Source organism: Anopheles ziemanni, chromosome 2 (genome assembly GCF_943734765.1).
Source record: "Anopheles ziemanni chromosome 2, idAnoZiCoDA_A2_x.2, whole genome shotgun sequence".
Taxonomy (NCBI): domain Eukaryota; kingdom Metazoa; phylum Arthropoda; class Insecta; order Diptera; family Culicidae; genus Anopheles; species Anopheles ziemanni.
Genome location: NC_080705.1, coordinates 26,999,653 through 27,023,939, shown reverse-complemented (window position 1 = coordinate 27,023,939; position 24,287 = coordinate 26,999,653). Strand labels below are relative to the sequence as shown.

Below are 24,287 nucleotides of genomic sequence, written 5' to 3'. Positions count from 1 at the left end.
CGAAAAATGTGTTTCCTTTTGCACAACTACCAGCACACGTTGGGTCGTACATGATTGGAGGCTCGGCACTATTTAAAAGGACGTCAGACACCGGGGAAGAAAACAAAATCTCAGGAACCGGTTTCTATTCCCTCAAGCAATCCGTTTCCATTATGAGGTGAATATTTAGCACGATGTTTTCGGTGTACTTTAATATGGTTCGATATCCCGATAAATTTAAGGGTTGATGTTTTGCATGAGTCTATGGGAGTTTCGAATAAGCCAGCGAAAAACTGTCTTACTTATGTTGTAACCATTGCGCAGCGTTGGCTTCATTTTTGCTTGCTGCCGTATGAACACTGCAAGATAAAATAAACATAAGATAATACTGCATCGAATGTAAACACATTGTGGTTTGAGATGGATCATCATTTTTCTTGCAAGTCAGCAACTATACAACACTAGTTTGTAGTCAATTCAATCACATTTATTTTCTTTTTATAAAAAGAGACAAACACTCACTCTTCAATATGTTACTTGTATATCGTAAATCCTATTAACTTGGGGCAAAACAAAAATCTTTACCCAGATTTTTCAATTATTAACAAGTATAAAATCTTTGATATTGAATCAAATCAATACTTAACGTTAGCGAAACACACGACCTATTTTGAGTTTCAAAGTTCAACTAATTCGATATGCTGTGAAAAAGAAATTCAGTCGCTTGACTGTAGTCATGGTCATAATAGTTCAGAGGTCCGTTTCTTCTAACGCGTATACGAAAGGCGCCTGGCAAAAATAGTTAACGTGTAATGTACATTAGTGCGAAACAATAGTGAGAGAGCATTACCGTTAAGCTGAACTTAATGTGTAAAATTTAGTTTAACACGAATTTATAGCCGTTGAGTCAGGTTCAGAGCGAACGGAATGGAACACGCCACTAGAATCTCTGTAGAATCCTTGGCCGTACTGGGTGGGTAATACTTTGGCAGAGAGAATTCACATACGCTATTTAGGTAGCAGGTAAGTTAAAGCACATGATGTACCGTGGAATCGACAGGGAATGTAAGTTCAAAATGCACAGAGTATACGTGTAAAAATCATCCAACATGACACTTAGTTATTCGGTTAAAGTCAATCGACAGATATAAAAAAGGACGATTCCGTCGAAACTGTAAAACCATCGGTACTATAAATATAAAAACGGTTCCCTGAACTGGAAATTTGTACTTCCTGCGGACCTAATCGCAGCGTCCCATTCCGTTTCGCGTTTCATAGTTTCTTCCGCTTGCTTGGCGGTTCCATTTGGCGGCCAGCGTTGTTGTTCTCTACGTCGGAAGGAGTATTCCGAGCGGTACGGGAAACGAGCGGCACGGGGACCTTTCCCGCACGCAACGGCACCTGCATCAGTCGCTCCGCTTCGCAAATCACCTCCTCATCGCGCAACCAGGTACTCGCCAACAGTGTGTCGATCGACGGTCGTGCCGTGGGGTTCACGTTCAGGATGTCAAAAATGAGCTTCTTGGCCATGGAAGAAACCTTCCGCCACGCTGGATGACGCATGGCAAATTTGCCTCGTTTTATTTGCTCCACTGCGGGGGTCCCGTACTCGTCCGAAAAGGGTAGTGTGCCGCTTAGCATCGTAAACAACACGACGCCCAAACTCCAGATGTCCACTTTGCGCGTGTATGCGCCCTTGCCGGATGTTTTCAGCACTTCTGGGGCAACGTACAGCGGAGTGCCACACAATGTGCGCATGACCGAGTTCTTTCGCACAAACTTGCTTAATCCAAAGTCGGATACCTTAAGCAGGGTGTACTCTTGATCGTCCTGCAGTAGAATATTGTCCGGTTTTAAATCACGATGAGTAATTCCTGCAAATAGAAGAGAACAGAATGTTTTAAAACAGCTGCGAGGAAATAATATTTTGAATTGTTTCTTTAATTTGTCAATATAAAAAGAATAGAAGGAGAATCAAATTCGAAGGTCAATAACACATACAAACTGTATAAGATTGACCGAAATTTATACCTGAACTCGTGCAGCACCTTTCGGATTGCGGCTGTAAATTTTAAGAATTTGACAGCTATCTCAACACGAAGGTAGCGACAAAAGAGAATTAGAAAAAAAACGGATCACAGTAATCCACGCCGTAGTTCCAGTTTCGAAAACCGAAGCTCATCGGCTACTGCGTAAAATTAGACATAGTAGGGCCACCGCTTTTTCCACGCGGATAACTCACCTTGCTCGTGCAGGTACTTGACGGCATGGCACATCTGGAGGAAGAATAATTTGGCCGTTTTCTCAGTAAGGTGTTTATTGCTGATGATCCGTGTAAGCAAATCACCACCCTCCATGTATTCCAGCACCATGTAAACCGAATCTGGCTTGTCCACTATATCATGCATTTTAATAACGCACGGCTGGGGGTAGAAGGTATCAAATATTCAAATTTTCTATCAACAAGTGCCTAGACGGATCTTCAGGTACTTACATGATTGAGATTTTTCATGATGTTAACTTCATTCATCACCCGCATGGGATCGTTAAGGAATTTGGGACGGGTGCTTTCGCTTATCTGGTCCTTTATAACGTGCTTCATGGCAAAGGGTTGGCAGCTGACTGTGTGATGCAATAAATACACCGTACCACAGGCTCCCGAGCCGAGTCTTTTACCGATGTGATAATTGTCGCGCAATTCCTTCGCTTTAACCTCTGGCGTTGCGTATTGGAAAAGATCGTGATATACGAAAGCCTTCACATGGGGATTAATGATGGATATTACGTCCAGGTGCTTTAGAACCATTCTCTTCCTTGTGCCAATCAGTCGTCCGTTAACGAAGGTCCCGTTGCGCGAGGCATCCTGCAAGGTGGGGAATGTCAATCGCAATCTGAGAGATGTGCTGTTTGAAATGCATGGTCAGACAACTCACGGTGATAAACGTGGGGCTGGATAGATCATTCAGATCCTTCTGGATGGCAAAGTGAACCTTCGACACACGGTGGAGGAGTGCTCTTTTGTCCAAAAGCGATTCGTTCAAAATCAAATCGCACTGATTGTCGTCGCGTCCGACGCGGTATTCACTGTTTGAAATATCTGAAACAGAATATGATAATGAAAGTTAACCTCAAAAAAAAAATGAATTTCAGGAAATCGTAAATCCTGTGCTTCAACGCGACATGCAACATGAATTGATATGATTTTCCGATCGTAAGGTTTGGATGGTTTTATGGGACAGGTCTGTCAAACACAGTGATCCATGAATAGTCCAGCAGGATAAGGTGTGAAAGGAGGAGATCGGATTAAACTTCGGAAAAGTGGTACCGTAAACAATGGACGGAGCACGAGGAACGTAGTACATGGGAGCTTTAGTACCGAGGGTTTTGGTTTTCACTAGTTTGCCAAGTAACCGGCCATAGCACAAAGGTTCGACTGGTTGACTCTCCAAGTCTTGTGTATAATGGGACAGCTGTGTTTGGGTCACCGGCAACGTATCAATTCCTTCACTGTTGGCCATCTTAGCACTCGATACCACTCGTAGTGCGGAGTTACTGGTTCTTGAAGTAGTATCCTGTTTTTTCTGGCTGTCCGTCACTCTGCCGCGCGTGGAACACAACTGGTAAGGATAAACGAAATTTTGGTCCTTGAAAGCAATGCCTGCTACAGTGCTAGGGATGGTACTATTTTCATGGAACCATGATGTGCTGGGTTAACTACTGAAAAGGAACTCGTGGTTAAGCTTTTAGAATTTCGGGGTCCTTACTCCCTACAGCAGACTTTTAGGCCGATTCTCAAGCGTAATGTAATAAATTCCTATTGAGTCCTACATTTCCCATGCATGTTATCGTGGAAATCAAGCTTTTTTTTATTTATTTTGAAGTCTTCAGCCTGATACGATATCCACCGATGAATCCAAGAAAAACACAACTCAACAAAGATTAAAACATTGCTAATATGTTGATCTACAACTTTATAAAACAGTTTGATATTTATGAGTAATTGATTGTGGTTTTCAAAACGGAAGAAATTTAAATTGTGAAAGGCATCCGAATTTATTGAACCGGATTTATCGTTCCACTACCAAACGAATACCGAACCGGGTAGGTGCATCGTCGTGGAACTTTTGACACTGACACTGAGTCAGTCGAGAAATTTTTGCAGAGAATTTTGCTGCTTCTTTTCCAATAATTTCCCATTTTTATTTCGACTCCCTGGTTGGCAAACAGATTTTGCCTTTGGAGAAAGCTACCTAAGTAAATCGTGTTACTGTTGGTGGTGGAGGTGGCGGTGCTGAAAGTGGTGGTCGAAAACGTCTCGTTGCAGTCCGCACTGAAGTTAGTCACGATTCGAACGCATTCCCAGATCAGGTGCGTTGTGTTGCTGCTGCTGCTGCTGCTGCATTTCGGAAGTCATCATCGCGATAGTCACGACCCCTTGGCAGGAGAAACAGTAGTACCTGCTTTAGACCATGTCCACCAAAAAACCGGACGTTGCTGACAGCTGGGAAGAGATCGACGAGGAACGGGTAAGTGGTAGCAAGAAGGAAACTGCTCAGCCGTCGGCGGTAGGGCGGCCACACCGCTCAACTCATCACCCCTTGTGACCTTGTTCACTAATTGACGCTGTGTGTGCTTTTTCTCACCCCCGGTCGCTGCTATCTTGTGGACTCGATGGACGTCCAGTTACCCGGCACCATATCGATATTGAAAAACACATCCAACAACACGACAGGAACGAGCACGAAGGTAAACAGTAGGGCCTCCACGAGTGCCGTGCGTCAACAGGACACGTTATCGCAAACGCTGGAAGACGAATTGCGGCCGAAGATGGTGCCACGACCAATGCAAATCTTGAAGCGTCCGCAGTCGAGCGCGGGAACGGATGGCAAAAGTCCGGTAGACAACAAACCCAAGACACAGATCAAATCGCTCGACCAGCGCAAGGAGGAGTACGCCAAAGCGCGGTTACGTATTCTCGGGTCGGCACACGATGAAGAGGAAACGGAGTATGTATCGGCAGGAATCGGAAAGCATCCAAATGTCAATCATTAAATCCCACACCGTCTAATGACGTAACCTTTCATTCTCTTGTAGGACAAAGAAAGCAACAGCTACGACGACAACTTCGAATTCTACCGGCACTAACGGCCTTCGAATAGGCAATGTTAACAATAATAATAATAATAATAATAGCAACAACAATGGGATTGGAGGTAACAGTGGAGTGGGGGTCGGTGGTGTCGGTGTAGTTGGAAACCCCGCAAATAGCAGTGCGAATAACGCCTACCGTTACTATCCACCGTATCGGCAACAGGCGCCCATTGGAACGTTCCCACCGTCGATGCAAAACGGTCCACCGCCACCACCTGGAGCTGGTCAGTCCGCCGGAATGTACTACCCTCATATGGGTAACCAAAGCCAGCATCATCCCATGCACAGTCCACACCACCCACTGCATCATCCCCCAAGTGCGTTCCCGCACGTTCCACACCATCACCATCATCTGCAGCACAATGGCCATCCGTACCAGCATCAGCAACACTTTGGGCAGCATATAAACTCTGCACCGGGCACCCAACATATGTACGGTGGTCGTAATGGGGGAAACGTACCCGGTGGATCGGGTTTCTTTCCCAAGGGGGGGCCGTCATCGTTCGCCGAAGTTAACGGTGGGGCACCGCTGCTCGGACATGCTCCACCCGGAGTTCACCCGAACCACCCGTACGGTGTTGGTGCCACTGGCGGGTATGGACAGGCAAACGCCAATCTGGTCGGGCACGGAGGAGCCAACATAAGCAACAATCAGCACGTGCTGCGTCTACCAGCTGGACCGGACGGTTCTCAAGGATTCAACGTGCGGCGGTAGCTAGCTGAAGATGGTTGAGGATATGTAGTGGTGGCCGGGTCAGTGATCAAGATGGCACTTTCCCTCTTACCTTCGCTATCTCGACCTGCGCATGCAGCATGCCGATAAAAAATAGGTTAGTTTCGAAAGATAAAGTTGGTTTCCCGGTTTCATTTTTAACATTTACACCATACCATACTTGTTTGTGGAAACATTGCGCTGAAAAACTGGCAATTCTATTCAAACACCTCTCCCATGTTTTCTTCTAATCTTTCAAGATGAAAACGTTGTCTTGCTCCTAACCTTAACCACAAACCCGCAATAAGGCTCGCTAACGAACGCTTCTCTTACATTTAACATACCCTTTCCGGTGCAGGTACTCAGGCAAAACCTATTAACATGGTTTTTTTTCTGTAAACTCTTCCGTAGCAAACTTTTTCCTACCCCTCCACAAATGTTTGAAAGTAACTGTATCATAACGGAAAGTTGTAAAATGATTCGCGATAAGTTAAGTTTCTTTGCTGTTTGTGTATGCACGTGGGACCGGAACACTAGGAACGAATTGGCTGTTGTTAGGCAGAATCGGACCCAGATTAATGAAGAGCGGTTTTAGGTTTTAAGAAAAGGAAACGTTAAAGGCAAAAGATGACGAGCAATCCGCGAGCAACAAGTAGCCAGTCAAAAGTCCCGTGCCTGGGAGTGACGAAGGACACAATGTTGATATGTGTTTCCATGTTACACACACACACATACATGCATTGGCGCCTCAACAATCATATAAAATATATTTTTTTCATGTTTTTATATTTTATGAGTTATGTACGTAGTATATGCGTTTATAAACAATGATGATGGTGCAACTGAATACTCTAAATCGGTCGTTAGTTTCACTTGTTTCCTTTTTGCTCCATACTTACTAGGCACATCCGAAGGGTTGGGAATAGTAGTTTTTACTGACAAGTTTTTTTTATCGGGTTTCAAGACATTTCATTATCTTCCTATAGAAAATCTAGATAAATTTTAAGAAGCGAAAGTCAAAATGTGATTGTAATTGTATTTAGCAAAAGTTTTGTGCCTTTAAAGGAAAAAGGTGCTTTTTTTTCTTTTAATGATAATGAAAAGGTGGTTTAGCCAGAAGGTTGCAGATCCACCGGCTGATCACCGGCTCAACATGTTTCCATGGAAATGGAACGCGTTAAACCATCATACACATTGAACGCTACCGTTTAAAGTGCAGTAAGGATAACATATTTGATTGATTGAACGCACCACGTGGAGAGAATTGACGATCGTGATCGTCACCTTCATCTACGCTATAGTTTTTGCACTACCAAATTCCTTTTTTCATTACCTTCACTAGGAAACCTAAACATGCGCTAGGATGCTGTGGAGCGACTTGCTCAGACGATCATCTCACAAATGCTCCCCAAGAGAGAGAAAGAGATTACAAGCTAAGGAATTGTAAGAAAATGTGAGACAAGTTGCCTAGCTCGCTCTGGAACTCGTTTTTGGAAGCTGAACACGGCACGATGGGTAGGCATTAAGTTACCGTGCGACGGCCGGGCTGTCGGCAAAGTGGTGCGATCACTCGAACGATCAACAGCGGCAAGAAACGACGCGACTCGGCTGTAGACAATTGATTCTTGAAGAACGTCCCATCGTCTGTTAATCTGTGCTCGCGGGTTAAACTTAGCTTCATTCCTGGGTGACGCCTTGGGCTCTAATCAACCTCAATTAGTGTGCGGCATCGAGTGTCGCGTGTTTGTCCTCTCAGGGAAACCATGGCCAGCGTTGGTGATTTCGCATCGAAGAAGAAGGTGCTGGTGATTGGAAGTGGGGGCCGTGAGCATGCCATCTGCTGGAAGCTTTCGCGCAGCGATCGGGTTGCTGCGGTGTACGCACTTCCCGGCAGTCCCGGCATTGCGGCCGTCCCGAAGCTTCATCAGGTGTCGGATGTAAGCGTGAAGGATTTCAATGTAAGTTACAACTAGGTTAGGTGTGTGTATGTGTTCGTCTGTAATTGCACGGATTTAATTTGGTGTTTACTTCCTGCACAGGCCATCGTAACCTGGTGCAAGCGGAACCAGATCGATCTTGTCGCGGTCGGACCGGAAGATCCGCTTGCTGACGGGCTGGGGGATGTGCTGCGTGCGGCCGGAGTAAAATGCTTCGGCCCCGGCAAACGTGGTGCGCAAATCGAGGCAGATAAAAACTGGTCCAAAGATTTCATGCATCGGCACGGCATTCCAACGGCCCGGTACGCCAGCTTTACCGAAGCGAACGAAGCGAAAGCTTTCATCCGGCAAGCACCGTACCAGGCGCTGGTGGTAAAGGCGGCCGGGCTGGCCGCCGGGAAAGGTGTGATCGTGGCGGAATCGATCGACGAAGCGTGCGCCGCCGTGGACGATATTCTGGGCGAGCGAAAGTTCGGTGCCGCCGGTGAGGTGGTCGTTGTGGAGGAGAAACTTTCCGGCGAGGAGGTCTCGGTTCTGGCCTTCGTCGATTCACGAACGGTGCGGGTGATGCTGCCGGCGCAGGACCATAAGCGGCTGCTCGATCAGGATCGGGGACCGAATACGGGCGGAATGGGTGCCTACTGCCCCTGTCCGATAATCAAACCAGCACAGCTCGAGCTTGTCGTGAGGGAGGTCCTGCAGCGAGCCGTCGATGGATTGCGCGAGGAAGGGATCCAGTACAACGGTAAGTCGTTGCCGTAGCTAACCGCTGCTTCTCGATTGCTGTTTTTGTTGCTAATGAAATCGAACTCGGTTAGCGATAAGAAGGGACTCTCCGTGTACAACCACGTCCTCGAGAGGTCAGGATGGATCGAGCAATCAAAACGAAAACAACTCACCACGATTGTAGGGCATCCAAGTATTCCGGGGAGTTCACGATACTTTTCGTCACTGGTCCGAGCGCCGAGATGACGTACCATTTTCCAACTCGCTCTGCTGCAAAACTCTGTGTGCATTTTGACCCATTAGTTTTATTGATAAGACGGAGGAAAAAGACTGTTATACACTTAATCGAGCGATGATCGTGTAGTAACAGTAATACTCTGGTAAACAAACGGTACAATTCAAGTTTGTTTCGATCGTATTTTGCTGTGCTGTTGTTTTTCTGTTTCGTTCTTAAATCTGTTTATTATGTCGTATCCCTGGAGATTAGATTGTTTTGTAAGCAAATGCATCAACAAGCTTTTTTTCAATGACAAAATAATTCTTTAGGTTCATTCATTCATCCATAAGCAGTATTTTGCAGCATTTCGACCATTTTCATACCGGTTGCCATGGTTCCCCATGCATTTTGATACGTTGGTAACAATTTTGAAATTCATCTCATACTGCACGAATATCTCCAACACAATTACTTTACTGTTTTCCGACTCTATTGCTTCACCTTTAGGTGTCCTGTATGCCGGTATGATGCTTACCCCGAACGGACCGAAAACGCTCGAATTCAACTGCCGCTTCGGCGATCCGGAAACGCAGGTCATCCTTCCGCTCCTCGAGACCGACCTGTACGAAGTCATGGATGCAACGTGCGATAATCGATTGCACGAGATCAACCTAAAGTTCCGGGCCGGTCTGTCCGCGGTCGGTGTGGTGATGGCAAGCAAAGGCTATCCGGAAACATCCACCAAGGGTTGCGTTATTAAAGGTAAGAGCCCTCTAATTGTGTTGATTTTTTCCGTGTTATTTAACGTACCATTTTTCCCCGCTTAAATCAGGCCTTGATACTGTCGCGGCACGTCCCGAACATTTGGTCTTTCACTCCGGTGTGGCGAAAAATGATCGCGACGAGTTCGTTACCAACGGCGGCAGGGTGCTGATCGGAGTGGTCCTCCACAGTGACCTCAAACAGGCGGCAGCGCTCGCCACGGCAGCCTGCAGCACGATCAACTTTGAGGGTTCGCAGCATCGGTTGGACATTGCGCAGAAAGCTTTCAAACAGTAATTTCATCCGGTTTAGTTTCGTGTGTGTGTGTTGACCCATTGCGAAAATAAACTCCCTTACGTTCACAGGGAATAATAATTGGAACATGTACTCGTGTACTTACAAAAAAAAAACAGATTCATTCATTGCCATTAGTGTACAGACAGGTGGTTGGGTTTGTGGCCAGGTAATTCACGCACGGTCTCTTTCGTTGCAGTCTGAGTCTTTCATACAAATCCAGCGGCGTCGATATCGATGCCGGCGATGCACTTGTACAACGGATTAAGCCGCTCGCCCGTGGAACGAACCGGCCCGGCGTTATTGGAGGGCTTGGAGGTTTCGGGGGACTGTTTCGTCTAAATGATGTAAGTAGATAAAAACAGAGCAATGAAAACAAATTCTGCAGTAGTGAAGCAAAGGCCGAATTAGTTTTTTTAAAATAATTATTGCGTCCCAGTTTCTGATTTATCGCCAATTTTTCATTAAACAAATTTAATTGGTGAAAAAATATTAATCGATAAAGATGAACTCTCCAAGGCAGTAAACGGATATTCGTAAAGATTTCACTTTTTGTAAAAATTAATTTATTGAATGCGTTACACGCTGCGTTACAATGACATACCCGTATATTATGACTGTTTTACAATGAATTACTACTAAAGCGACATATGATATCCAATCTCGATTTCGGCAGGTTACCTACAAGGATCGAAATGGAAAACAGGTCCGGTACAAAGATCCCGTTCTCGTCCAAGGCACGGACGGTGTTGGAACAAAGCTGAAGATTGCCGAGGCGCTGAACTGTTGGGACACGATCGGTATCGATCTGGTGGCGATGTGTGCGAACGATGTCCTTTGTGCCGGTGCGGAACCACTTGCCTTCCTCGACTACATAGCGTGCGGTCGGCTGGAGGTTCCAACGGCGGCCCTCATCGTGAAGGGCATCGCGGAGGGTTGTCGGGAGACAAACTGTGCCCTGCTCGGTGGAGAAACGGCCGAAATGCCATCAATGTATGCACCGGGAAAGTACGATCTGGCCGGATATTGCGTGGGAGTGGTTGAAGCGGACCAGATTCTTCCCCGAGTGGATCGGATTAAGGCCGGCGATCTCGTAATCGGACTCCCGTCGAGCGGCGTCCATAGTAATGGGTTTAGTTTAGTGAATAAAATCCTCGAAACGACTGGCACAAAGTTGACCGATCGTGCTCCGTTCGGTGAGGATGATTGTTCGAGCTTTGGCGATGAACTGCTTACCCCGACGCGGCTCTACGTGGCCCCGGTGCTACCGTTGCTAAGGCAGACGGATACGGTGCGTGCACTGGCGCACATTACCGGTGGTGGGCTGGTGGAAAACGTTCCCCGTGTCCTGTCGAAAGAGCTCGCAGTGGAGGTGGACTTCAGTGAGGTGGTAATTCCACCGATCTTCGGTTGGCTAGCAGCCGCCGGAAACGTAACCGAGTGCGAAATGTTGCGTACGTTCAACTGCGGCATTGGAATGGTGTTGATCGTCGATGGAACCGATGGAACGTGGAAGGAAAAGCTGGCTGGACAAGGGGCGGTGCTTTTGGGAAAAGTAACCCCCAGGAAGAGCGCTACCGAACAGCAGGTTGTGGTGCACAATTTCTCTGTAGCGATCGAGCGTTCGGCTGCACCGTATCGTAACAAGTTCCCGGTCAAACCATCGAGTGGATCAGCGAAAACAGCGTCATCGATTTCGTACAAGGACAGTGGCGTTGACATAACGGCCGGTGACGATCTGGTGCAGAAGATCAAACCATTCGCCAAGTCTACCAATCGCCCTGGTGTGATGGGAGGGTTGGGTGGCTTTGGAGGGTTGTACCGATTGCGTGATGCTGCACTGAGGGAGCTGAACGATCCCATTCTCGTGCTCGGTACGGACGGTGTCGGGACGAAGTTGAAGATCGCCCAGGACTCGCATAGACATGGAACGGTCGGAATCGATTTGGTGGCCATGTGCGTCAACGATATCATCTGTAACGGTGCGGATCCGGTAAACTTCCTTGACTACTACGCCTGCGGGAAACTGAATGTCCCGGTGGCCGCACAGGTGATCGAAGGAATCGCAGAGGGTTGTCGGCAGGGCGGAAGTGCGCTGCTCGGTGGAGAAACTGCAGAAATGCCGGGTATGTACGCCCCCGGTGTGTATGATTTGGCCGGGTTTTCACTCGGGATTGTCGAACAAAGCCGGATGCTGCCGAAAGTGGACACCGTTTGCCCGGGGGATGTGATCATCGGGCTTCCATCGAGTGGAGTACACAGCAATGGATTCAGCCTGGTGCATAAGATCCTCGAGTTCAACGGACTTACCCTGAACGATGTGGCCCCGTTTAGTGCGACCGGTAAAACGTTCGCCGAGGAACTGCTCGTTCCCACGAAGATCTACGTTCGGGAATTGCAACCACTTCTCGCTGAGGATGGCCTTGTGAAAGCTTTGGCGCACATTACCGGCGGTGGGTTTACGGAGAATATTCCCCGAGTACTACCGGCCGACGTTGCCGCCTTTCTCGATCTGGCCGAAATGCATGTGCTTCCCATTTTCGGATGGCTGGCACGTGCGGGTAATGTTACGGCGGAGGAAATGCTGCGCACGTTCAACTGCGGCATCGGGATGATGCTCGTTGTGCCCACGGAACATAGAGACACGGTACTGGAGCGCCTGGAACCGTTCGGAGGTCGAATGCTTGGTACAATCGTGAGGCGAACTGATCCTCTCGGTGGGCGGGTGATTGTGCACGGGTTCGAGGAGACGCTCCAGCAGGCAAAGGTTACCTGCACCCTGCCGAAGAAACGTATCGCCGTACTGATTTCCGGCTCCGGAAGTAACCTGCAGGCGTTGATCGATGCAACGCGCAACACCGCTTTCGGCATTCGGGGTGAGATCGTGCTGGTGGTTTCCAACAAGGATGGCGTCTTTGGCCTTGAACGTGCCGCCAAGGCGGGCATCCCATCGAAGGTGATCCTACACAAGAACTACGCGACGAGGGAACTTTTCGACGAAGCCGTCTCGAAAGCGCTGGTCGAAGCGCGTATCGAACTGGTTTGTCTGGCCGGGTTTATGCGAATCCTCTCGGAAGCGTTCGTTAAGCGGTGGAAAGGAAAGCTGATCAACATCCATCCGGCCCTGCTGCCTAAACACAAGGGTACCCATGCGCAACGGCAGGCACTCGCGGCCGGTGACCTGGAGTCTGGCTGCACGGTACACTTTGTCGACGAAGGAGTCGACACCGGTGCTATCATTCTGCAACACCGCGTGCCCATTCTACGGAACGATACGGAGGAAACGCTTACGGAACGGATTCACCGGGCGGAGCATCGTGCGTATCCGGAGGCACTTCGTTTGGTAGCGAATCAAACAGTAACTCTCAGCGGGGAAGGTCAGGTGGTATGGAATTAGGACAACCATAACCAATGTTGACGATTAGCAAAATGACCAACTGAACAGGTAGCGTGTAAGCAAAGAATTTGTCAAATTGAAAGATGAGTGATGAATTTCCCGAAATTAGAAACTCTCAAAGGAGGACCGTTCTAGGCGGACTGCAACACCTTTGTTGAAACGTTTGTTATCCTTTTTTTAAATACTATATTATATTTCTACCGAAACAATGAACTAATAAATCCTGCTAAACTGGACGCAGTTGTTGGCTCGTTATCATCCTTTTTCACGTCATAGCGATTCGTCGGTGGCTCTTTTATCGCCGATCTAGATGAAGGGAGTTTCTGTGGCCCTTGTTGGAGCAACTCCTCACTCATCCGTTCCAGATTGAGGCGGATCATCTGCTTGCTTAGCATCGGTACGATCAGGTTGAACTTGTCGATCATTTTATTCACACGCAAGACGGCGTCTTGCTGCTCCTCGAGTACCTTTTCCCACTGCTGTTCCTCATTCACAGTAAGAGGAACGGGACCAAGTTTAGCGCGTGCTCGCTGTAGATCGTCCCTCAGGCCACCGATCGCCTCTCGAATATCCTTGTGCAGTGTAATCCACTCCGGCGTGAAGCCATTGTCCAGCAGAATTTTATTAATTTTGTGCGTGGTAAAATCGACGTAAGGATTCTGCGATTGATGATCCGGCAAAGGTTTGCCGAAACCAGAAAGATTACTAAAGTCGCCGCGTGACATCGCCTCCTGTATCAGGTCCTCTATGACCCGGTCGTAGCCGTATTTGGTTTTGATTTCATGCTTCTTAAAGTAGTCCCCCTTCTTCATTAGAGCAGTTTCCGATGCCTGCGCCTTTGAGAGCCGATGTTCAAGGACGCGCTCCTGTGCCTTCACCGCACGGACCGCTTGGTATTGCTTCTGGCGTTGTGCCGGCGTACCGAAACCAATGCCATCGAAGCTAAGGTACTGCCGGTGCTGGGGGGCCGTGTGTTTGATGTCGAAGATTTTGACCTGTTCCTGCAGGTCCTCAACGATTCCGCGGCGAGCTTTGGCGAACTTCTCCTGCAGTACACGGAAGGCTGAATCTACCTCTTGGAACTTTTCTGCACTCGCTTCCGGGTGGCCACTGTCCGGGTGAAGCTTTTTCACCAGCGTCAGATAAGCCTGGCGGACCGTGTTCTGATCGGACTGCTCGGAAACGCCAAGAAGGCGATAGCATTTCTGCAAGGCAAAAGCAAGATTGAATAGATTGTGATGACTATGAAGTAAAGTTCGTATTACTCACGTTATATAATTCACCTCGGCGCGTGTGGAACATTCGAACGAAACATATTTTGCATCGAACACTACCGGGCAATAGTCGGTAAGCATACATTGTATAGCGATACAGCGACCGTTTTGTGAACCCTAATGGAAGGAAAACGATAGGAATTGTTGAAAAACCAAAAAAATAACAACATCAAAACAAACAAACAGACCGGCGCTGTGACCTTGAAAGCTGGTTTATTGAGTGACGTGTTTTTGTTAAAAAAAAATGTAAAGTTACAATTTAGTTTTACTAGAATTGATAACGAACCAAGAATTCCAATAGCCGTAACACTAACAATCCCAGTTTAAGGACCAACTAAAGTCCAAAAAGACTGATTTGCAAGAAGTTTCAAACAATAACAAAAAACAGCTGACAATTCGCTAGTGAATCGGTTCGAATTCACGAAGGGTCCTTTTCTGTGCTGTTTTCCACTATTTTTACTGGAATACTTACTTACAAGAAAATTGTGAAAATTGTTTGCTAAACCGAAAGATTTGCGTATTAAATTGGTGACTTTTTCGATAAATGCTGTAAATGTTCTCAAACTTTTAATTCGAATTATTCGAACGAGTTTCTTTTTTACGAACCGGTTCGATTCGAATGCAAAATGACAAGTTGACAGTGAATAAAAAGGATCGCACATATTTGCAGGTTATTTCTTTCTTCTTACATTGACATCAGTTGGTACGGTAACGATATTTACAAAAACATTTGAATTGATCGGAATTTAAAGTTATCTAGAATTATTGGAGACGCTATAGTTACTTAAAAAAGGTAGTTATTGGTATTTTAAGTATCACAAATAAGTTGTTTTTTTGTGGCATTCATTCTTTTTGGACCTTAATGGCGTGGTAAACAATCCGCACTGTCAATTGAAGTTGAGAGTATACATTTACCTGCACGAACATTCCACCTTGATAATTGGCAAAAAAGAAGTGACGACGACGGAACAGTACTTTCTACGTCGGAGTGAAAGAAAACTTTCGGTCTGCGCGAGCTGGCCGTTTCGTGGAAGTAGACGTGGAAAGTGGCTACAGCAACACAGTTTACAAAACAATTTTATAGGGCAGGAGGTTTATCGGAAAGCGATATCAGATTCGTGTTAGCAAACAGACGTCGGTTCTCGTGACACGATGGCAGAAAAGCGACGTGCCAAGAAGCGGAAGGATGTAAGTGGCTTGGATCGTCTTCACCCTCCCCAAACGCTTGTGCGACGAAAGGTCAAGGCTTTATTTAGTGTTTTGCTTGGCGGATTGATAAGCGCGTAATGTTGTGTAAATTCCAAACGTGTTCTTTGGCCAGCCATCAACCCGTAGAGTGGTACAGTGGGTCAACGTGTCAGATAGGACTTGTGGAGAAAGTTTTCTCCATCGTTTAACCCCTTTTACTTTTCTGTTTACGTCCCCTTTTCTTGTCGCCGATCGCCTATACTACGTCAAACCCGCCCGATTATTACACTAATTGATTTGGCCTACTACGTCGGCTGGTAAGCTGATTGATCGTGAACAAATCGAGATGGGTGTGGATTTGTACGGGGCCTCTCCAGACGCCGTTGGTCGCTCCGAGGGTTTTTTTTTGCTACGCAGAAGAATAAAAAGAGGTCACTGGCTCGGATTCGGTTGAGTGATGGTGCGAGAACTGTTGGGAAGTAGAAGAAGAAGGAGGCCAGTGCATCACCTGAACAAATACTTATCTCGGGCGCGCGTGCCGCATTTGCTCTTGATATTATTTTCGTGGCAGCATCGTGGAAGCGTTTTTATGCTACACTATCCAATTGTTGCGCTCCATGACGACGATAATCGTTTGCTCAATTACTTCCAATTGGTGCTGTCGTGTCGTTGACGTTGATGCACATATTTTGTTTACTATTTTTCATCCCTTCAGGAGTACACCGGACCCGGAGGATCAGAGCAGGATATCGAGAAAGCCTCCAAAGAGGAGTACAAGGTGGCGAAATGGCTCAAATCGAACGTACCGACGAAAAAGACCAAATTTTTGAATCACAACGTGGAATATTTCTCTGGTAGGTGAATCCCCTTCCGCTTAGTACTTTGTTGTCTCAAGTACGCGAACAGTCAAATGGCGTCGTAGTGTGCCGTACGATAATTGCTTTGTTTTGTTTCCATCACCCATCTTGTCGCATTTCGTTGTTGACGTATTTTATCTTTTTTTTTTTTACTTTTAGCCATCAAAGCTGTCGATGCACTGCTTGCGTCAAAGTTTGCTCAGGGAGACAACTGTCTCTTCCCTCACCGGCAAGCCGTAATCGATTTTATGGGGGATATGCTGTTTCACAAATTTTTCCACCGCGCCCGAAAGGTCCCGGTTAGCGAGCAGGAGCTGCGCGGGAAGGGTAGTAAGAAGGCAGTGGACGGCAAGGACGCTGGAGGTGGTAAGGGAGCAGCATCTGTAAAGGACGAGCGCGCCACCGATGCTGAGAGCAGCCATGCCGAGGGCAGCAAGGTGGAGAAGGTAACAGCGGAGGTGGCAGAAAAGAGAAAGCGTAAGATCCGGCTAGAGATGCACCCGGAACAGCTGTTCATCGATGGACACGAGGCGTACGTTTGGCTGTACGATCCGATTCCCATGCACTACTGGATCTTCGGGGCGCTGCTGGTGGTGGGCGCTATCGTGATCTGTCTGTTTCCGCTATGGCCACCGCTGTTGCGAAAGGGTGTCTACTATCTGAGCATAGCGGCGGCCGGGTTTTTGGTGTTCATCCTCGGCCTGGTCGTACTGCGTTGCATTATCTTCTGTCTAATCTGGGTAGCTACCGGAGGAAAGCATCATTTCTGGCTTCTGCCAAACCTAACCGAGGACGTCGGCTTTTTCGCCTCCTTCTGGCCATTGTACAATGTGAGTCTAGACGATTTACTCCCGAGAAATGTTTGCGCAACAGCTGACAACTTCTTACAATTTCTAGCACGAGTACAAAGATGGCCAACTGGGCAGCGATAAGGGTAAAAAGTCGAAAAAAAGTCGAAAACGCGATAAGAACAGCGGTGACGAGGAGGAACCCACCGGAACCAGCATCCCGCCGACGATCGACGAGGTGAAGGAACGTGACACAGACGCGGAAAGCGCCAGCAAAAAGACGCCGAAGGCGGAAACCGAAGGCCTACGAAGACGAGCCGGTAAAGAGCCACCACCGGTTCCTGCTCCTCCTGCCCCGCCAGTCGTAACCGTGGAAGAGACGATCTATGAAGAGAAAAAGTGAGTTTGTGGAATGCAATGAGCGGGAGAGGGTGGTGAAAAACGAAACTGTTTGTTGTCTTGTTCATCTTGTGCTGATTTGTTTCTGTACAAATGGTAATCTTGTTTCACTGCATAAAAGTAAAACTAAACCATCATTGGTATTAGGTGTATTTTTGAAATTTTAAATCTAATCTTTAATGGGTTTTTGATTTCATTTTTGAGGTTCTATTTGTTGTTTTTTATTGCTTTTCGCTTATATTTGCAACCCTTTGGGTTTGCTTTCGCAGCGAGGAAACGTTTTCTTACCATATTTATAGCTTATTGCTACCATTATTTTATTTCTTAAACTTATTTTTCTATATTGCAATATAATTTGCAACTCACAGAACAATCTGATCCACAAGAGCTTATATATATCGTCTGCGTATCTATGAGCTGTGTCAGATATGTTTTATTCTGCTTCAAACGATTCAAAGTTTCTATTAATATATTTTGAACAATTGAATACAATTAGTAAAAATTATAGAATTCATCCCACATTCTTAGAAAAATGTCTAAACAACCAATATGTTTAATGGCATGGCATAGTTTCCAAATCATTAATTGATATTTCCTTTTCATATAATTCTACATATGTGCTTTCCGTTGGGAAAAGTCTTGCAAAATTTTTGATGCTTTCCGTCCTTTGTTCAGCAAAATGCATTATGTGTTAAACAAAATTACTGGTCTGCAATCAATGTTTTCCTCTTTCCTGTAACCGTTCTAGCTCCGCTACACCATCAGAGAGCGATTCCGAAGGTTCGCAACGCTCCTCGACGGGGAAAGACTTCGAAATGGTGGAACCGGACGAGGTTGACACCTCCTAAATAAACATCAACACAATAGACCTACTGATCGTTCTCTCACGCTCTCATAGACGATTTTCTGTTGAAAACATTAAAAATCAAATAACTCAAAAAACAGGCCACGTGGTAGTATTTACTTTGCGCCGGAAAACAGAAACAAAACGAAGAAACACACACACTGAGGCACACTTCAACATGATCACCAACATCGCTATCATTGTCATCATCATCATCATCATCATCACAACCGTTTTTGGGATCTTTATACAAACTATGAACGGGCTCATAACTGGAATTAAAAATACTAAATGTTCGGCCGCTTCGGTGTATGCCTGACGACTACCCAGACGCCCTGTTTTCTAGCGCGAGCGCGGATTGCAGCCGGCACCGGGGCCGATTAGTCGGTAGGCTGCTAGCTGCAGCCGGCTCCGGTGAAGCGATTGGTCCAGCACGCGCTGGGCTAAAGTTATTACCGAACATTTGATAATGGTCCCCCCGGCGCTGGCACACGCGGTATCAACAGCAGGAGGGGCCCGCTGTGTCTGTGTGCTTCGGCTACTGCTTCCTATCAGCAGCTGAGTTTCAGGCGAGGCGAGGTTTAAGAATGATCGTTGGTAGAATACGATCTTGGCAGCGCGTGGAGTGATTGTGTGTTTTTGTTGGGATGTGGTAACTAGAATTTTGCCAAACTTGTGGCCACAAGTGCACTGGACTGTGGCATGTGGTTTGTACTGCCGTTCGCCAAAGCAGATGATGCGTTCGGTGCTGGATTTGAACAGAAAAACTAATGAACACTAATTTGATGACGTGACGTCCTTAACACTATTACAGGCTGAAATCTTACCTTTATACTTGTCACATGAGTTGAAGATCTGGACACACTATGGCATTTGCTACCGAGGCAGCTAGGAGAGACATTATTTTATGCAACTGATGTTGTGTTTGGTAGGGATGAGTGTATATTTAGCGAGTAAATTATAATGATCATAGTGTGTAAAGCCGGACGAAGTTAAAATGTTAGTGTAGAACAGGAAAAGCTAGATCACACATTCAATCGATACGATCAGTCCCAAATTGTGAAACGTTTTCAATAGCTCTAAACGGCTTCGCCTCTATTACCGTAATCCATCAAAAATGCATTAGCGAATCCGAAACAAAACAGCAAAAAGTCGACTCAAAATCCACCCGAGAGCGTCCCGGCGACGGCCCGGCTCCGCATTATCACTCGCCAACCCCACAATTCCCCCCATCTAGCAGTGAGTTATGTGCGTCCGCTTATCACGACCTCACTTCCGCGCTTTGGTTGATTTTTTGGTGCCTTTGTAACTGCCTTTTTTTCTTTCTTCAATCGAACCATTTGTGCATTTTTGTAAAGTCGGAAAGGTTAGGAGACGTCGTGCTAGGGGTTACAACTACAAAAAAACCCATCCAAACAATCTAAAACTGAAAACAAAAAAAAGTTTGAACACAGCCGACACTCGCGAATCGATTGGCGATCCTCTTCGCCACCAAGTTCGAGACAGTGATAGACAAACCGCGAAACGGTGGACACACAACTGACCGATGGAGATGCTGAACGTTAATCTTACGTGAATCGCACGCATCCTCGTCCCGGATGTGTGTGTGTGTGCTTGTGTTAATAAACGGTTTAAAGTTATTTTCTACTACCGGCACTCTGGAAAGAGTATACCCGGAAGCTAGAATCCATCCATAAGAATCCGCGTTGAAACAAACGAAACAAATTATTAATTTATTGTCCGTAGTCAATATCCCTCTCCCCGAGTGAAGACAAACACAAATCATCCCTCTTAGAGAACATAGTCCCCCTTTGTAGAACCCGACCTCCCGCGGGGGCTTAAAAGCAGGCACTCGAGTGATTTCATGTGGGTATGGGAAAGTAACCAATAAACAAATAATCAAACAGAGGTGTAACAGAGAGAAACGTAAACGGAAGTGCAAACGACAAGAATAATTATACGGAAATCTTTAGTTTTTCGTAGTGTGCAAGTTTAGATACGGTTATATTCAATAAACTTTATGGTATGAAAACTACCCACAGGAGGCTTTTCGATCGCGATGGTAGTTCGGGGGATGTTTTGTAAAGCGTGAATCGAGCGGGAAAAAGATGAGAATGGGAAACGGTGCTCGCTAGTGTCACAGCATCCAGAACGAAAGAAAAAAAAAACGCGTGAGTATTTTTCAATGGTTAGCTCGCAATGGCAGACCGAGATAAGAGTTTTATTTCAAAACGCATGTCATGTGTAGCATTGGTCAGTGCCCCAACGATGGCAGGGCGGTGTGCGGATGGTAAAAGTTCGAGTGGGTATCACTCCCCGGGGCCGGTTCGTTTGAGTTTAAACCAAACTTCATTTTAACGGCGCCCAACAATGTACCACAGTAGGCGTAGAGTGAAAAAGTAAAGTATCTCCACCATTCCGAGCACACTGAAACCGAGGAAAAAGCCTGCCGTCCCCCCGATGGACACTGGAAATGGAGGAAAAAAAGGACAGAAGGGGAGAAAATCTGAATTAAAAGCTGAAAATCAATTTCACTTCCGTGCGGTTATCCGGTTTGCGGAGCGGACATCCGACACGTGGGTGTCGATTATAGGAAAAGCAAACGAGACAGCAAGCTCTACTGACCGAGTAGGTCGGTGAAGGTAAATAGTAGCTGGCGGCTGAAGCGCACCAACGGATACCGCTTCATGACGACCAGTCCACCGATGCTTCCGATGAGCTTTTGCGTTTGTTTGAGGACCTGCAAAGAAAAACAATGAAAAAGAAAAAATGAAAAACCAATTGCAATAGCATATACGAGGGGGTGTTAAACAACAGTGTGAAGGACGTGAGTTTGGCGATGGGTGTTTGAGTGGTTGCATTATCTCCCGATGGTGAAGTGCACGAGATAAATCCTACCGGAACGTGCTTTTCGTGCCATTTTAGTTTGTTAGTCGCGATAGCGTGCGGGAGGTTTTCTGAGCTCATCGAGTTACATCTCGTTATGCACTTTCCTGTTCACAGATTCAAATGCATATTTTCACTGGCGAGTTATTTTCAGGAAGCGACAAATGCGTCCACTGCGCGGCACGAGGTACTTGATTTCCCTAATGAATTGCAAGTACTCTGACCGAGCAGCAACGTGTTGTGTGAACCCTTAAAGATACATTGTTGCGAAACATCAGATTCCAATGAGTTTGATTTCGTGATTGCACAAAGAATTTATATCTAAAAAACTAAATTTATTTATTATTTCAGTGTAAATTCTAAGCTTCATTTCTTCAAATTTTTATGTTGCGGTCCGGGAAAACCGTTATAGAACATACTTTTCAGTATGTTGTAATTGTTTTCCGTTAAATTTTTTATGTTTTTCTAATCGTACAATTAGTGCAGTTATGGATGTATGGATTTTAAAGAGAATATGAAAAACGTCGTTTTATTTCCTGGCACTTAGCTACAATTACACATCCTAATATAATTGTAAACGTAATATTTTGATGAATTTCGTTAATATCAAAAACTAAATTTAAGCAATACGGCCAGGCCGTCTTCTGTTCTTTCTTAAAAAAAAAAAACTAAATTTATAAAATTAACAACACGTAGTTTAAGCTGTACCTGTTTGTTTTCGATGATAACCTTCGAACCGACACAGTTCTGCTCGCAATAGCAGGGAATGCCCTTGTTGTCGTTGTTATCCTCCTGAAACTCCAGGAACAGTTTTTGGTAGCGTGGGAAGCATTTCATCAACTGCCGGTAGTGACACACTTTCTTCATATTGGAGCCAGCTGGGAGGGAGGAAAAAGATTGCAATGAATGTATGCGTTGCCGAAAGCACTGCAAGCCACTGAGTGCCGGAAGGAATCACTAACCGGGATTAGGATAGAAATGTGGTATGCATCCGCACAGTTTGTAGGCCATCTGGATCCGGCATTCCTGCAGGCAGATGTCCTTGGTGTAGATCGAGTAGTGCGTCAGGTTGGACTCGTAGGTGAACCGGCAGCCGCGCTGGGAGATGGTGGTATCTCTGCGTAGAAAACAAGGAAGAAATGTGACAGATATGAAAACCAGTTTGTGGGTGCTTTACTGTAACAAGCTTCCAATCTCAGGCCGGCAAAGAGTTGGCCGATAGCAGTTTCATACTCTTTGAAATCCTTCGTTGTGACAATTTCGATGGAAAACGTTTCGTACTCGTGCGCTTCGGACGTCATCGGCTGAAACTTGGCTATGTTGAGCGTTTCGTAGGGGCTGTGATAAAAAATCTATAAAAGGGTTTAGGTAAAAGGTATAAACGGGTAAAATCGGAGGTTTTAAAAGACCCCCTTTTTCCTGCAAACATATGCAAAAGTAACTAATTACCGAAATGGGTGGTTCAAAGCCGATAAAACTGTACGTAATATCTCCGTCGAAAAGGTTGCCAAAGCGTACGGTGTGCACGATTCGTGTCGAGTAGAATTCATCCTCTGGGAGCTGTTTTCCGGTTAATAGTAAGCTTGAATAAACTTCCGTTAGTTTGAGAACAAACTAAGAACAAGGAAACACGAATTTCACATAAGTACTGGCACAAACCTACCTAGCCGTTAAGTTGGACGAAATAAAGCTGTTGGTGGTGTAGCAGATACCGTACTCAGTCAGCGTCTGGTAGGTCCGAAGAAACTCAAGGTTACTCTGGGTCCGGACACGCAACTCTGTGTCGTCTATGCGGGTCAGGTCACGGGTCAGATTATAGATCAGGTTCATGTAGTTCTCCGGCCGTATTTGTAGCATCTCCAAAAGGCTCTATCACACGGCGAAGTGAGTGGCAAAAACAGGCTATATAATCTGGGAAAAATCCCCTCGCCAGGGTATTAACTTACATCGACTTTTTCACTGTGCTTGATGTCCTCAAAGTTGAAGAATGACGAGTTGGCCAACGATTCGAGGAACTCGAACAGTTCCGCCTGTTCGTCCTGATCTGTTATACCATTCTTACTTCCGTTTGATAAGCGGGGGGTTTTTTGTGGTTTTTTCCACGAAAATATTTTGAAAAATTGTATTGTAACTCAGTGTAAAGACAAACACCAGTGCGGTGTTTGAATAACATACTTGCAGTAACTTTGCAGATACGGTTTGTAAATGCGTCTCATGGGGCAGATCGTCAAACTGGGCATGGACGTGTTCCAGTAGTAGTGGTCCTTCTCGATGGCAACGACCGTTGCATGGCTCTGGTAGCGTTCCCAGGACACGAAGCTCAGCACAACGGAGAAGTACAGGGCGATGACGACCAGCGAGAACCAGAAAATTCTGTCCCAAAAACGGAAGGAATTGTAGTGACGTCATAGCCTCACTTCACACCAACCTCCGTGGCCTTTTCCCAGTTTTCTCATCCCGTACTCACTTTTCCACAATGTGCAGGAAGGGTTTTCCCAAGTGTGCAACACCGTGGACGGCCCCTTGCTCGAGGAAGATCAGCACGAATGTGCTAATGGATTTGAAAAGCCGCACAAGCCATCCCAACGGTCCCTTGGGGGCAGTCTGCTGCACGTTGCGGCCGTATTCCTCCGTGACACTCGACCCTAGCGTTTGGCGCATGGTGATTCTTTTTGTTTTGTAGGACTTATGCTTTGTAGAAAACGTTGGAAAACTCTTCGTTTTCGGATGATGTTTAGATCGAAACAACTTTCACTTCTTTTACTTGTAGAAAGATGATGTTTGATGTGCTTAGATACGTTATGGAGACGCACGGTCTTTCACGGCGAAATTTCAATAAAAAACTTATGCGCACATGTTCAACCATGAAATGGAGC

General features: G+C 46.2%; 6 protein-coding genes across 8 annotated transcripts; 3 read left to right on the top strand and 3 right to left on the bottom strand.

The window, feature by feature from the left end:
- Positions 1 to 450: 450 nt before the first annotated feature.
- Positions 451 to 3,565, bottom strand: LOC131288891 (ovarian-specific serine/threonine-protein kinase Lok). 2 transcript variants are annotated; one of them, XM_058318106.1, is made up of 5 exons: positions 3,305 to 3,565; positions 2,913 to 3,076; positions 2,474 to 2,842; positions 2,222 to 2,402; positions 451 to 1,853 (listed from the first exon to the last, which is right to left on the bottom strand). In XM_058318106.1, exons 1-5 carry the CDS (start codon positions 3,495 to 3,497, stop codon positions 1,252 to 1,254), a joined length of 1,509 nt encoding a protein of 502 aa, XP_058174089.1. In that variant the 5' UTR covers positions 3,498 to 3,565; the 3' UTR covers positions 451 to 1,251. The 2 variants fall into 2 exon arrangements, with proteins under 2 accessions (XP_058174089.1, XP_058174163.1); XM_058318180.1 differs by having other exon boundaries at positions 3,356 to 3,565.
- Positions 3,566 to 4,142: 577 nt separating this feature from the next.
- On the top strand, positions 4,143 to 6,568 carry LOC131288779 (myb-like protein J). The gene is made up of 3 exons (XM_058317959.1): positions 4,143 to 4,505; positions 4,663 to 4,985; positions 5,074 to 6,568. The coding sequence occupies exons 1-3, from the start codon at positions 4,449 to 4,451 to the stop codon at positions 5,843 to 5,845; spliced, it is 1,152 nt and encodes a 383-aa protein (XP_058173942.1). The 5' UTR covers positions 4,143 to 4,448; the 3' UTR covers positions 5,846 to 6,568.
- An 840-nt stretch (positions 6,569 to 7,408) lies between these two features.
- LOC131282629 (trifunctional purine biosynthetic protein adenosine-3) lies at positions 7,409 to 13,229 on the top strand. Of its 2 annotated transcripts, XM_058312146.1 has the most exons (7): positions 7,409 to 7,800; positions 7,882 to 8,524; positions 9,230 to 9,484; positions 9,555 to 9,777; positions 9,978 to 10,125; positions 10,485 to 11,508; positions 11,593 to 13,229. In XM_058312146.1, exons 1-7 carry the CDS (start codon positions 7,606 to 7,608, stop codon positions 13,173 to 13,175), a joined length of 4,071 nt encoding a protein of 1,356 aa, XP_058168129.1. In that variant the 5' UTR covers positions 7,409 to 7,605; the 3' UTR covers positions 13,176 to 13,229. The 2 variants fall into 2 exon arrangements, with proteins under 2 accessions (XP_058168129.1, XP_058168128.1); XM_058312145.1 differs by having other exon boundaries at positions 10,455 to 13,229.
- A 136-nt stretch (positions 13,230 to 13,365) lies between these two features.
- Positions 13,366 to 19,426, bottom strand: LOC131293307 (dnaJ homolog subfamily C member 28). The gene is made up of 3 exons (XM_058321386.1): positions 19,368 to 19,426; positions 14,445 to 14,505; positions 13,366 to 14,380 (listed from the first exon to the last, which is right to left on the bottom strand). Exons 1-3 carry the CDS (start codon positions 19,424 to 19,426, stop codon positions 13,373 to 13,375), a joined length of 1,128 nt encoding a protein of 375 aa, XP_058177369.1. The 3' UTR covers positions 13,366 to 13,372.
- Positions 15,404 to 18,569, top strand: LOC131282824 (translocation protein SEC62). The gene is made up of 5 exons (XM_058312365.1): positions 15,404 to 15,637; positions 16,353 to 16,491; positions 16,654 to 17,324; positions 17,392 to 17,681; positions 18,430 to 18,569. The coding sequence occupies exons 1-5, from the start codon at positions 15,602 to 15,604 to the stop codon at positions 18,527 to 18,529; spliced, it is 1,236 nt and encodes a 411-aa protein (XP_058168348.1). The 5' UTR covers positions 15,404 to 15,601; the 3' UTR covers positions 18,530 to 18,569.
- Positions 19,427 to 20,879: 1,453 nt separating the features above from the next.
- LOC131293305 (sodium channel protein Nach) lies at positions 20,880 to 24,072 on the bottom strand. The gene is made up of 10 exons (XM_058321385.1): positions 23,879 to 24,072; positions 23,587 to 23,784; positions 23,358 to 23,472; positions 23,075 to 23,280; positions 22,861 to 22,993; positions 22,645 to 22,763; positions 22,374 to 22,528; positions 22,120 to 22,289; positions 21,151 to 21,265; positions 20,880 to 20,992 (listed from the first exon to the last, which is right to left on the bottom strand). The coding sequence occupies exons 1-10, from the start codon at positions 24,070 to 24,072 to the stop codon at positions 20,880 to 20,882; spliced, it is 1,518 nt and encodes a 505-aa protein (XP_058177368.1).
- Positions 24,073 to 24,287: the final 215 nt, after the last annotated feature.

Bases quoted from the DNA above. Each gene is read 5' to 3' on its own strand.
- LOC131288891 (XM_058318106.1), bottom strand. From the start codon at position 3,497: ATGGCCAACAGTGAAGGAATTGATACGTTGCCGGTGACCCAAACACAG. The intron at 2,843-2,912 runs GTGAGTTGTCTG...CCCACCTTGCAG, and splicing joins CCAGCCCCACGTTTATCACC to GATGCCTCGCGCAACGGGAC. The intron at 1,854-2,221 runs GTGAGTTATCCG...TTCTATTTGCAG, and splicing joins CAAGTACCTGCACGAGCAAG to GAATTACTCATCGTGATTTA.
- LOC131288779 (XM_058317959.1), top strand. From the start codon at position 4,449: ATGTCCACCAAAAAACCGGACGTTGCTGACAGCTGGGAAGAGATCGAC. The intron at 4,506-4,662 runs GTAAGTGGTAGC...ATGGACGTCCAG, and splicing joins AAGAGATCGACGAGGAACGG to TTACCCGGCACCATATCGAT. The intron at 4,986-5,073 runs GTATGTATCGGC...ATTCTCTTGTAG, and splicing joins CACGATGAAGAGGAAACGGA to GACAAAGAAAGCAACAGCTA.
- LOC131282629 (XM_058312145.1), top strand. From the start codon at position 7,606: ATGGCCAGCGTTGGTGATTTCGCATCGAAGAAGAAGGTGCTGGTGATT. The intron at 8,525-9,229 runs GTAAGTCGTTGC...CTTCACCTTTAG, and splicing joins GGAAGGGATCCAGTACAACG to GTGTCCTGTATGCCGGTATG. The intron at 9,778-9,977 runs GTAATTTCATCC...CTTTCGTTGCAG, and splicing joins GCGCAGAAAGCTTTCAAACA to TCTGAGTCTTTCATACAAAT.
- LOC131282824 (XM_058312365.1), top strand. From the start codon at position 15,602: ATGGCAGAAAAGCGACGTGCCAAGAAGCGGAAGGAT. The intron at 16,492-16,653 runs GTAGGTGAATCC...TTTTACTTTTAG, and splicing joins CAACGTGGAATATTTCTCTG to CCATCAAAGCTGTCGATGCA. The intron at 17,325-17,391 runs GTGAGTCTAGAC...TACAATTTCTAG, and splicing joins CCTTCTGGCCATTGTACAAT to CACGAGTACAAAGATGGCCA.
- LOC131293307 (XM_058321386.1), bottom strand. From the start codon at position 19,426: ATGTCTCTCCTAGCTGCCTCGGTAGCAAATGCCATAGTGTGTCCAGAT. The intron at 14,506-19,367 runs GTGACAAGTATA...ATTGCCCGGTAG, and splicing joins TGTCCAGATCTTCAACTCAT to TGTTCGATGCAAAATATGTT. The intron at 14,381-14,444 runs GTGAGTAATACG...TTTGCCTTGCAG, and splicing joins GCCGAGGTGAATTATATAAC to AAATGCTATCGCCTTCTTGG.
- LOC131293305 (XM_058321385.1), bottom strand. From the start codon at position 24,072: ATGCGCCAAACGCTAGGGTCGAGTGTCACGGAGGAATACGGCCGCAAC. The intron at 22,994-23,074 runs GTAGGTTTGTGC...AGTTTATTCAAG, and splicing joins TCGTCCAACTTAACGGCTAG to CTTACTATTAACCGGAAAAC. The intron at 22,529-22,644 runs GTATGAAACTGC...TTTTCTACGCAG, and splicing joins ACAACGAAGGATTTCAAAGA to AGATACCACCATCTCCCAGC.